This window comes from Dryobates pubescens, chromosome 34 (genome assembly GCF_014839835.1).
Source record: "Dryobates pubescens isolate bDryPub1 chromosome 34, bDryPub1.pri, whole genome shotgun sequence".
In the NCBI taxonomy this organism is placed as follows: Eukaryota; Metazoa; Chordata; class Aves; order Piciformes; family Picidae; genus Dryobates; species Dryobates pubescens.
In genome coordinates this window covers 1851421-1862599 of record NC_071645.1, presented here as the reverse complement: position 1 = coordinate 1862599, position 11179 = coordinate 1851421, and the positions used below count along the sequence as shown (strand labels likewise).

At 51.4% G+C, this 11179-nt stretch overlaps 1 protein-coding gene across 1 annotated transcript; it reads left to right on the top strand.

Annotated features, from left to right (window-relative positions):
- Positions 1–866: 866 nt before the first annotated feature.
- LAYN (layilin) lies at positions 867–10119 on the top strand. The gene is made up of 7 exons (XM_054176080.1): positions 867–933; positions 4958–5255; positions 6261–6418; positions 7075–7113; positions 7768–7851; positions 8691–8793; positions 9384–10119. Exons 1-7 carry the CDS (start codon positions 867–869, stop codon positions 9739–9741), a joined length of 1107 nt encoding a protein of 368 aa, XP_054032055.1. The 3' UTR covers positions 9742–10119.
- The last annotated feature ends 1060 nt before the right edge of the window (positions 10120–11179 follow it).

The window sequence follows — 11179 nt, the reverse complement described above, 5'->3', positions numbered from 1 at the left end:
ACTCTGTGATTCTGTGATTCCATGACAACATCTGAGCAGAAACTGCAGTTCTTCAAGCTCCTGTGTGCACTCATTTTGGTGTTCTGCCCCTTTCTGTATCCTGCAAAAGGCTCCTAGGGGTTGAGCCATGAACATCTCTGCCAGAGAGACAGAGATCCCGGAGGCAGGTGCACATCAGCTTCCCAGCCAGCAGGAAACATTTGAAGCAAATGTTTGAAGCAAAGTTCCTGCGGTGGCTTTTCTGTCCTGAAGCAATTTCCTAAAGGCAGCTGCACATCGTTACCGGGAGGGTCAGCCTTTCAAGGGCTGCAGTTATGGTTTCCATCACTCACAGGCTGTGGTGAATGGATGATGCGTCCTCGTCGCTGACCGGCGGGACAGGGGAGTTACCAAGCTGCAGCAGGGTGAAACAGGTAGAAGTGATGAGGCTTCTGTTGGGTGGCACAGGGGAAAGGTTGGACTTGATGATCCTTGACGTCCCTTCCAACCTGGTATATGATAGTTGAGAACGGAGGCAGCAGGAAGAGGTGCGGGCTTGGCGTGTGACTCGGAGCAGGAGAGACAGAGCCTCCGGAGCAGGGCTGCGCATCGAGGGCGGCCGGTCCGCTACCGGAGCTTTGGCCGCGGGTCTCCTCCCCAGGCTTTGGCCGCGGGTCTTCGCCACTGCCACCTCCCACCCGCACGGGAGCTGAGCCAGGTCCGCCCCGCTGGCCCAGAGCCCAGGGAGGGACGAGGCGACAGCTCCTCCCCGCTCGCTGCCTCCCCTCTCCCTCCCCTGCCTCCCGGCAGTCCGGCCGCGGGCACTCGAATGGGGCCGGGCGCTGCGGCCAGCCGGGCTGCCAGCGCACGCCGACGGAGCCGGGACGATGCTGGCGGCCGCGGTGCTGTGCGCCGCCGCGCTGGGCTGGGCTGCGGGGACTCGGCTGCTCAGCGGTAAGCGGCGAGGGCTGGCTGCGACGGGCTCCGCCGAGCGGGCTCCGCGCCGCGGCTTACCGGGGAGCGCGGGGAGGCGGCCGCGGGGCTCGCAGCACCCCCGGCCTCTGCGGGGCACGGCAGCTCCACTCCTGCCCTGAAGGGGTTTGGCTGCTGAGGCAGCCGCCGGGACAGAGGCACGGAGGCGTCTGCTGGACGGCCAGCAGGGATTTTGCCCGACCGAGTCCAGCGGGAGCTGCCCCTGCCCCGGGGACGCCTCCGCATCCTCCGCCTTGGGTGGGAGCACCCTTGCGAGCGGGCGATAGTCCAGGCTTATTCTCCTTCTCCCATGAGAAACCCTTCTCTTCTCCCTGCTGAGCTTCGCCCTCGGGTTTAGGCGGTTCTAAATGCTGCCTCGGCTAGCGGAACTTGCTTTTGTCATCCTCGGGTGGCAGTCACCAGCCTGCCTGAGTTTGCAGCCAGCACTCTCTGACTTTTCTCTTTAGGTTATCATTCTGTTGTGGGTTTGCTCGAAGGGATGCCACCTATGCAGGCAGCTTTTATAGGAGCAGACACAGGGCAGCTGAAGGCTGGACCAGCAGGATCATAGAATCAACAAGGTTGGAAAAGACCTCAGAGATCATCAAGTCCAAGCTGTATTTTTTTGGATGTAGCAACCAAAGTAGGTAGACTAGTCTGAGTTTAAGGCACCAAATAGCCAGTGTGATTGGTCTCTTCAGCAGAAAGCCATGGGATGTCTGTGTTACTCCAAGAGAAGTTAAAATAGCTTTATCCTCTCTATAAATACACTCTGGGTTCTGCCATGGTCATGCCTGCATTAGGACTTGGGTGGGAGTGAGTTTCGTGGCTCAGCTGCCAGCTGTGAGGTTGGAAATGGATTTCTTCTGAGGAATTGTTTTTTCACTTCTCAGTGTAGTTGACTCATCCCAAGCCTTGCATTTCCAAGGCTCACTGAAGTCAGAGGGCTTTGAGGCAAATCCCATTTAAGCAGGAAGAAGATAAAGGGAGAATCCAAGGAACCCTTTCAGCATTGGTTAGAGCTACACACCAGTTGCCCTCAGATACCTCAACTCCACTTGGGAGCCTAATCAGAAGCAAAGAGCAACTACAGTAATGTTGTTCCTTAGCTGCAAGCCATGGCAAGTTTGGCTACTGAGAGAGAGATTTTCTGCTGGTTAATGGAAGGGGGTGGAATGTGTTTGGTATCATCAAAGAACCCCAGTGCAGTCTGTGACTGTTTCTAGCCAGCTGCTGCAGCGTGTGAGTAACAATGTGCCCTCTGTGTCTTTCTTATGCCTTTCACAACAGCAGTGGATATATCCCTCAGAAGAGGTAAGGGCTTCCTGCATTTCTCACCAAGCCTGCCTGAGTGTTAAGCTACCAAGAGCAAGAGAGAGATGTTCTTAAATACTGCTCAGTTTTCATTTGTGTGTAGAATGGTAGCAGCCTGTGGTTCTGAGCTCAAAAGTCCCAGTAAGAAATGGGTTTCAAGTCTCACTCTCACAGTGGCCATGCACAAACACAGGAGAAAATATATATAGGGGGGTACTGGTGAGTGAAGAGCTGGGCATCAGGTGGCAATGTGCTCTCACATCCCAGAAGCCAACCCTGTCCTGGGCTAGCCCCCAGCAGCATGAGCTGCTGGTGGAGGGAGGGGGTTCTGCCCACCTGCTCTGCCCTGCTGAGACCCCACCTGCAGTGCTGGGGCCAGCTCCAGTGTCCTTGGCACAGGAGAAACATAGACCTCTTGGAGCAAGTCCACAGGAGGGCCACAAAAATGATCAGAGAGCTGGGGTTGTTCAGCCTGGGGAAGACCCCAGGGAGACCTTCTTTTGGCCTTCTAGTACTTGCAGGGAGCCTCTAAGGAAGATGGGGACAGCCTTACCAGGGCCTGTGGTGACTGGGCAAGAGATGATGGTTTTAAACTGAAAGAAGGAAGATTCAGACTGGATCTGAGGAAGAAATTTTTTACACTGAGGGTGGTAAGACACAGGTTGACTAGAGAGGTTGTAGATACCCCACCCTTGGAAACACTCCAGGTCAGGTTGGACAGGGCTCTGAGCAACCTGATCTAGCTGAAGATGTCCCTGCCCACTGCAGGGGAGATGACCTTAGAAAGTCCCTTCCAACTCAAAGCACTTTAAGATTGTATAAGACTGCCTCCAGTTCTGGAGCCCCTATTCCAAGAGGGATCTGGAGGTGCTGGAAGGTGTCCAGAGAAGGGCCATGAGGATGAGCAGAGGGCTGGAGCACCTCTCCTGTGAGGACAGACTGAAGGAGTTGGGGCTGTTCAGTCTGGAGAAGAGAAGGCTCCCAGGTGACCTAATTGTGGCCTTCCAGTATCTGAAGGGGGCTACAAGAAGGCTGGGGAGGGACTGCTCAGGATCTCAGGTCGTGATAGGACTGGGGGGAATGGAATGAAGCTGGAGGTGGGGAGATTCAGGCTGGAGGTGAGGAGGAAGTTCTTCCCCATGAGAGTGGTGAATCCCTGGAATGGGCTGTCCAGGGAGGTGGTTGAGGCCCCATCCCTGGAGGTGTTTAAGCCCAGGCTGGATGAGGCTCTGGCCAGGCTGATCTAGTGTGGGGTGTCCCTGCCCATGGCAGGGGGGTTGGAACTAGCTGATCCTTGTGGTCCCTTCCAACCCTGACTGATTCTATGATTCTATGACTCTTCTGCTGAGAACCATCCAAAGGCATCATTTTAGATGATGTATCTTTCCACTTTGATCTTTCCTTCCCTTCTAATCAAAATAAGCTGTGCTGCTGCATGCAGGAGGAGGTCCTTGGCTTCTGACAGCCTGAAAACAGACATTGTTTACTTCCTGGGCAGCCAGCAACATAACAATGCAGAGCAAAGCTTCTCATTGGGACTGTGTGAACACATCTTGATGCACTGCCATATGTACTCCTACATCCACCCTGGAAGAGAGATTATCCTCTCTGCTTGTGGAAGGGGATCTCTAATTTTAGCCATTTTGGTTCCTTAATAATGTTAATGATTCTTAAAAGCCTCCTTGGAGCTTTGTAAAGGAACTCTCTTTCCAAAAGGTTGCACATCAGCTTTCTCTGTGGCACTGCATTGCTTCTTTGGAAGGAACTCCTAGAATGGTAGGGGTTGGAAGGGACCTCCAGAGATCACCCAGTCCAATCCTCCTGCCACAGCAAGGGCACCCAGGGCAGGTCACACAGGAACACATCCAGGTGACTTTTGAAATCTCTAGAGAAGGAGACTCCACAACCTCTGTGGGCAGCCTGCTCCAGGGCTCCAGCACCCTCACACCAAAAATGCTTCTCCTCATGTTGAGGTGGAACTTCCTGTTCAGCTTGTACCTCTTTTTCCATGTCCTGTCACTGTGCACCACCACAAAGAGCCTGGCACCTTCATCCTGACCCCCAGCCCTCAGGTGTTTATAGACTTTGATCAGATCCCCTCTCAGCCTTCAGGTCTCTCAGGCTTTCTTTATAGGAGACACAACATTGAAGCCCCTTCATCCTCCTCATAGCTCTTTGTTGGACTCCCTCCAGCAGATCCCTGTCTCTCCTGAGCTGGGGAGCCCAAAACTGGACACAGTATTGCAGGTGTGGTCTCACCAGGGCAGGGAAGAGCAGGAGGAGAATCTCCCTAGACCTGCTGGCCACACTTTTCTTGATGCACCCTAGGATGCCATTGGCCCTTTTGGCCACAGGGGCACATTGCTGTCCCATGGAGAGCTTAACTGCCCACTAGGACTCCACGGAGCTGCTTTCCAGCAGGACAACCCCTAGCCTGTAGTACTGCCTGGTGACTCCTAGGGTCTTCAGTTTGCAGGAAAATTTGGGCAGGACATGAAAGAATGATGCTGTGCAGAGCAACTTCAACTGTTCCATGCAGTAAGAGAAGGTTGGAGTTGCCATTTGCTAGCCCAAGGTTTTCACCCGTGCTTTGTTTTCCTACAGTGCAGAACTCAACCAGATGAGGCATCAGCCTTTGCTTCTGGTGCTAGCAGGCATGCTCTCTGTGACTGGTTTCTTTCCCTTGCTGCAGGGCAGAGGGTGTGCCGGGGTGGAACACAGCAACCCTGCTACAAAATTGTTTACTTCCACGACGCCTCTCGCAGGATCGGCTACGAAGAAGCACAGCGAGCCTGCAGGGCCGATGGGGGGCACCTGGTCAGCATTGAAACAGAGGCTGAGCAAAGACTGATTGAAAAATTCATTCAGAGCCTCTTAGCTTCTGATGGAGACTTTTGGATAGGGCTCAGGAGGAAAAAAGAGGAGGTGGACAATAGCACAGAGTGTCAGAGCCTCTACTCCTGGTCGGATGGCAGCGCTTCCAAGTTCCGGTAGGTAGCTGTGGCTCAAGCAGCCTGGGCAGCAGCCTGGGCAGGGACTGTCCCCTGCCTGGAGCAGGCAGAAAGGATTCTTTCAGAAGAATTGAGTAGAGCAGGGAGTCTTCACAGAAAGAGAGATTGCCCTTTGGAATGTGCTGCCCAGGGAGGTGGTGGAGTCACTGTCCGTGGAAGGGATTAAAAGGAGCCTGGCTGAGGCACTTGGTGCCATGGTTTGGATGATCAGATGGTGTGGGGTGATAGGTTGGACCTGATGATCTTGAAGGTCTGTTCCAACCTGGTTAATTCTGTGATCATGCCCCTATGCTGGGCACTGGTGAAGCCACACCTCAAATACTGGGTTCAGTTATGGGTTCCTCACTCCAAGAAGGGCATCAAGATGATGGAGAGAAGGCACCAAAGCTGGGGAAGGGTCTGGAGAACAGTGCTGGTGAAGAGCAGCTGAGAGAACTGGGGGTGTGCAGTCTGGAGAAGAGGAGGCTGAAGGGAGACCTACTGCTCACTACAATTCTCTGAAAGGAGGCTGCAGTGAGGTGGGGGTTGGGCTCTTCTCCCTGGTCTCAGGTGATGGGAAATGGGCCTGAAATTGAGCCAGGGGAGGGTTAGGTTGGAGAGGAGGAAAAATGTCTTTGCTGCCAGAGTGGTCAGGGAGTGGCACAGGCTGCCCAGGGAGGTGGTGGAGTCCCCATCCCTGGAGGGGGTCAAGAAACCTGTGGCCATGGCACTTGGTTTCATGTTGAACATAGCTGAGTTGAAGGTGGGGCTGGATGATCTTTTCCAACCCAAACTAGGAATTCCAAAAAGAACACCTTGAATAATTCTGTTGTTACTGTTCCTACTTCGACACAGTGGAAACAGGGGGTGAGGGGCAAGTGGGGTGTGCTGAGCTGTAATCCTCTTTCATTCTGCCTTTTGTGTGCCCTCTTCCCACCTGAACTTCTGCTGTCCCATGGAAAGGGGCCTCAAGTCTTCCTTGCCATGTTTGTTGTACCTCCTTAGGAACTGGTATGCAGATGAGCCATCCTGTGGGAGTGAAATCTGCGTGGTGATGTACCACCAGCCATCTGCCCCAGCAGGTGTTGGAGGTCCTTACATGTTTCAGTGGAATGATGACAGATGCAACATGAGAAACAACTTCATCTGCAAATATTCTCTAGGTAAGGAATTCTTCTGTAAATGTAAACAAAAACCCCAGCCTGCTCCCAGTCCCCAGCAGGAGGCATGAGGAGAGTGAAGCAACAGCAAAAACATGGCTTGGCTTCACTGGAAAGATCTGGTGGGAGAGAGACACCTTTAAATGTATGCAAGCCCTGGGGAAAGCAACCCCAGGATCCAATCTCTGTAGCTGTTTGCCTTGTGGCTTATGAATGATCAGAGGATTTCTATGCAGGGTTTGAGATCTCAAATGGGGCCTGAAGGAAGAAGGCTGGGGAGGGATTTTTTTTTTTTTTCACAAGGGCTTGGAGGAATAGGATGAGAGGAAGTGGATTGAAGCTGGAGGAGGGCAGATTGAGACTGGAGATTAGGAAGAAATTCTGGACAGTGAGGGTGGGGAGACCCTGAGCAGGTTGCCCAGGGTGCTCCCTCCCTGGAGGTGTTCAGGACCAGGTTGGATGAGACCTTGAGCAACCTGTGCTGGTGGGAGGTGTCCCTGCTCATGCAGCTGGGTGATGTTTAAGGTCCCTTCCAACCCAAACCTTCCTGTGGCTCAGTGAGAGGAGGGTGCTTGTCTTGTTGCAACATTCAGCACATTTGATCTCTCAAGCTTTTGAGGAAATTGTGCTTATCTTTTTTTCTCCTCCCTTTTTTTAAGAGAAGCCAACAAATGCTCCAAGAGAGAATTCTCCCAGGGGTGAGTTATAAATACTTGTCTGGGTTTTTGTTTATCAGTGAAATCCTAACTTCCAGTGGAAATACTCTGTCACATCCACTGCCAAGGACACTCACAGGCTAAAATCTTACTGAGCAAGAAGCTTCCCTGCAGTTTGCACTTTCCCTGTGCCATTCCACAATCTGCTCTGCAGTCTTGCTGTTGTTGATGCAGTGGCTGGGGCTGTTGGCCATGCTGCAGAAAGCTGAGCAAAACAGTCCCAGAATGCCAGGTTGGAAGGGACCCCAAGGGCCATCTGCTCCTCCCTTTCTAGGTGAGAGTGGAGTTGAAATGAGCTGGCCCAGCACCCTGGCAAGCTGAGACTTAAAATTGGCCAATGTAGGGGACTCCACTGCTTGCCCTGGGAGATGACTCCAATCTCTAACTGTCCTCATGGGGAAACATTTTCTTCTTGAGCCCAATTGGAATCCCCCCAGCAGTAACTTGTCCCCATCACCCCCTGCCTTTCCCATGGGACTCCTTGTCAAAAGGGAGTCTGCATCCTCCTGGTAGCAGTACACCTCACACATCCTTGCAGCTGGCAGTCTCTCCCATCTCCTCTCACCCTCACTTTTCAATGGTGTTTAAACTCTTTCATCTCACATCTGCAGTATTAATGCAGCTGCTTCTTTCCAGATGTTGCCACAGAGCCCTTGAGCCCAGTGTTCCCAGAGGAAGGCCGTCAGAAAGATGCTAATGGAACAGCTATAGAAGCCAAAGGTAAGTTGTGCACTCAGCAGCTGGCCTGCTCCTTCTCCAGCCATGCAGGACCACATTTCTCCTGTGTGGCTGCAAGCAGGCACCATTGCAGCTTGAAATGTTTAGCCCTAACTGTAGAAAACTGAATTTACACAACTGCAGCTGAAAGAAACCAAACCACTCCACTCAAATCCTTTCCAGTGCAAACCTAAACTGACTGCCTGGCTACCAAAATCTGAATCTGAAGGTGTGGCTCTGCATCTAGGGACCTTTTACAAAGGGTTTCTAGTGATAGGATGAGGGAGAATGGATTGAAGCTGGAGGAGGGGAGAATTAGACTGGAGATAAGAAGAAATTCCTTACAGTGAGAGTGGGGAGAACCTGGGACAGGGAGGTTGTGGCTGCCCCTTCCCTAGAGGTGTTCAAGGCCAGGTTGGATGAGGCCTTGAGCAGCCTGGGCTGGTGGGAGGTGTCCCTGCCAAAGGCAGGGGGGTTGGAACTGGATGATGTTTAAGGTCCCTTCCAACCCAACCCATTCTATGAGTCTATGGAAGTGTTTTGGTTCTGGTTCCATTAAATCACTTTTGCCTGCCTACATTGTTCCTGTTTTGTTTGTAAGTATTATTATGAGAGACCCTATAAATGTCTTCTTGCCTCTTCTTGCCTGACTTCCCCCTCACCAAATTCACTTTGATGATTGATGTCTGTTAGAATTGCTACCTTTTGAGAGCAAAACCAAGCTGTGCACAAAACTAGAAGCCCAGGGAGATGTGCTGCTGCTGCTTCTTGCAGCTGTTTTTCTGTGCACCTCACATGCAACTGGAAGTGAACTAAAGCTGGAATCTCACTTTTACCCTCAGGACCTGCTCAGAATCTTGCCTACATCCTTATCCCCAGCATTCCTCTGCTGATTCTCCTGATGGCCATTACAGCCATCTTCTGGTTCTGGCTTTTGGTGAAGAGGTAAGGGACATGTTTGTGTATCTTGGCAATCATTTTAGCTGATAGCTTCAGGATCCTGTAGGGTGATCTGGAGAAGATTGCTTTCAGCCAGATGAATGATTAAAGAGTGACAGGGATGCTCCAGGCTGAGTTACTTGTGGTGTAAAAATCTGTTCTAAATCTGGTCAGCCTGGTCTAGTGGAAGGTGTCCCTGGCCATGGAGTTAGATGATCTTTAAGGTCACTTCTAACCCAACCCAGTGAATGAATCTATACAAAACAAAGCACATTATGCCATTGCTGAACCTGTTATGGGCACAAACTTGAACATATGAAGTTCCACCTACACATGAGGAGGACCTTCTTTACTTTGAAGGTGGCAGAGCACTGGAGCAGGCTGCTCAGAGAGGTTGTGGAGTCTCTAGAGTCATTCAAAACCTGCTTGGATGCCATTCTGTGCAGCCTGGTTTAGCAGGGGGGGTGGATCAGGGTGATCTGCAGAGGTCCCTTTCAGCCCCTGTGACTCTGTGCTTGCTACATGACTGTAAGAGCTGTGCTATTGTTTTCTCTTTGCCTCTCTTCACATTATGTCCTCTTCCCTCCATCCCTAAGGAGACAAGAGCCAACAGATGCAAGCCCAAAGGAGGAGGATGCATGGCTGCCTAACCTCAGGAGGAACAGTCCCAATCTGGACATTTACAAAGTCATCAAGAAGCAGTCAGAAGCAGATCTGGCTGGGACCAGGCCTGACACTAAGAACTCTTCCTTCCGTGCCCAGGAAGACAAGGTGCTTGAGAGCCTCTCCAGGGATTATGAGGATGCAGCAATGAACACATCCACAAGTGGCTTTGTGACATTGGCCAGCACTGAAAGTGGCTTTGTGACCAATGATATCTATGAACCATGTGGGAATCACGCAGGGAGGAGCAAGGAATCCACCTGGGTGGAGAATGAGATTTATGGATACTAAGGAAATGGACCAAACCAAGAACCCAAACCAGGCTGGAATGTGGGTGACCAAGTGACCACCAATGCAAGTTGCCCTCCTCTTGTTTGAATAATGTGATGTTTCTCCTGGTCTTGCACTGTCCCTGTATCCTTCTCTCTCTCTTCTTCTGGAAGAACATGGGGCTTTGAAAGTTCTGCAGAGCAGAATGTCTGCATTTTGCTTTGCATCAACCCCCTTTGGCCCCAGGAATGGCTTCATACTCTCAACTCCTTTTCATGCCCTGAAAATCAAAGGACAATCCAAGCTCCCTATTTATTTAACTGATCTGCTCATCCTCAAAGGTGTTAACAAGTCAAAACTCCATCACTGGTCTGTGGTAGTTTTAGGGTGATGGGACTTTCAAGCCACCACTCTGGTCACAGCTAGATTCTCATAGGCCTGTTTAATAACCTGTAGTAGGGTGGGCAAGGAAAGGTTTCTGTTCAGCTTCTTTCCCTGACTGTGTTCAGAGTATTTCTTGTGCTCAGGACACACTGTGCCACACTGTGATGGACAGAAATGTGGTGTGGTAGTGAAGTGCCAGGCTTCTGCTGGCTGAGTTTTGCCTGAAGGCACACAAGATGTCATTGCAGAGCTAAAAGAAGGGTGCAGGTTGAGGCAATCTTAACACTCTGAAATGCTTACTGAAGCCAGAACTCTTGGAATGCATTGCTAAAGTCACAGAGAATTGTGCCTGCTTTGTCTGGCTTCACACTAGGCTTTGTTAAACTCCAGGGTTTGGATCCACTTGGGGTTTGGTTTGTGGGTTTGTCTGGGGTTTTTTTTTGCCTCTTTGAGCTGAGAGCAGAGGGAATGGAGGAAGACTGACCAAGCCAATTAAGCATGCCAAGCAGGAACACCAATGTTACTCACCTATTCCTCTGCAGGTGAGTATTTCCAGCTCCAGGAAAATGCTGTTTTGCTTCCAAACAAGTCCATCTCTGAGGCACCTGAAATGAATTCAGCTCTTGAGAGGGTTTTCTTGTCTCCAGTGCATGGAAATAAATAACTAGGACAAAAAAAAAAGAATAAAAGCAACAGCAATGTGCCTAAGCCACCAGGAAACAGAGATGTGCCAAAGGCTTTGGCAGGAGGTGTTTTATGTGGGACTGAAACAACAACAGAAATGAGTGCAGGACGTGGCTGTGAGTGCACTCTGCCAATGTCAATATGCAGGGAGATGTTTCTGGCTCAGTGTGCTGGGGCTGTCTCTTGCAAACATGGAAATGTTTCAGTCAGCTGCCACAGCTGCTGCTCTCATTTCCTGAACCTTGAAGGTAAGGCTGGCTGTGCAGGAGGGCTCTGGCCTGCAGAGCTGCAGTATCACAGGGCAGCTGCCACTCTCTCACAGTGCCTCCAGCAGATACTGCAGCAAGATGAAGGCCTGAAAGATGTAACCCCTTTAAACCAGAAATAAATC

Coding starts and splice junctions, on each gene's coding strand:
- LAYN (XM_054176080.1), top strand. CDS start 867: ATGCTGGCGGCCGCGGTGCTGTGCGCCGCCGCGCTGGGCTGGGCTGCG. Junction 7,114..7,767: donor AAGAGAGAATTCTCCCAGGG/GTGAGTTATAAA, acceptor GCTTCTTTCCAG/ATGTTGCCACAGAGCCCTTG. Junction 8,794..9,383: donor TTCTGGCTTTTGGTGAAGAG/GTAAGGGACATG, acceptor TCCATCCCTAAG/GAGACAAGAGCCAACAGATG.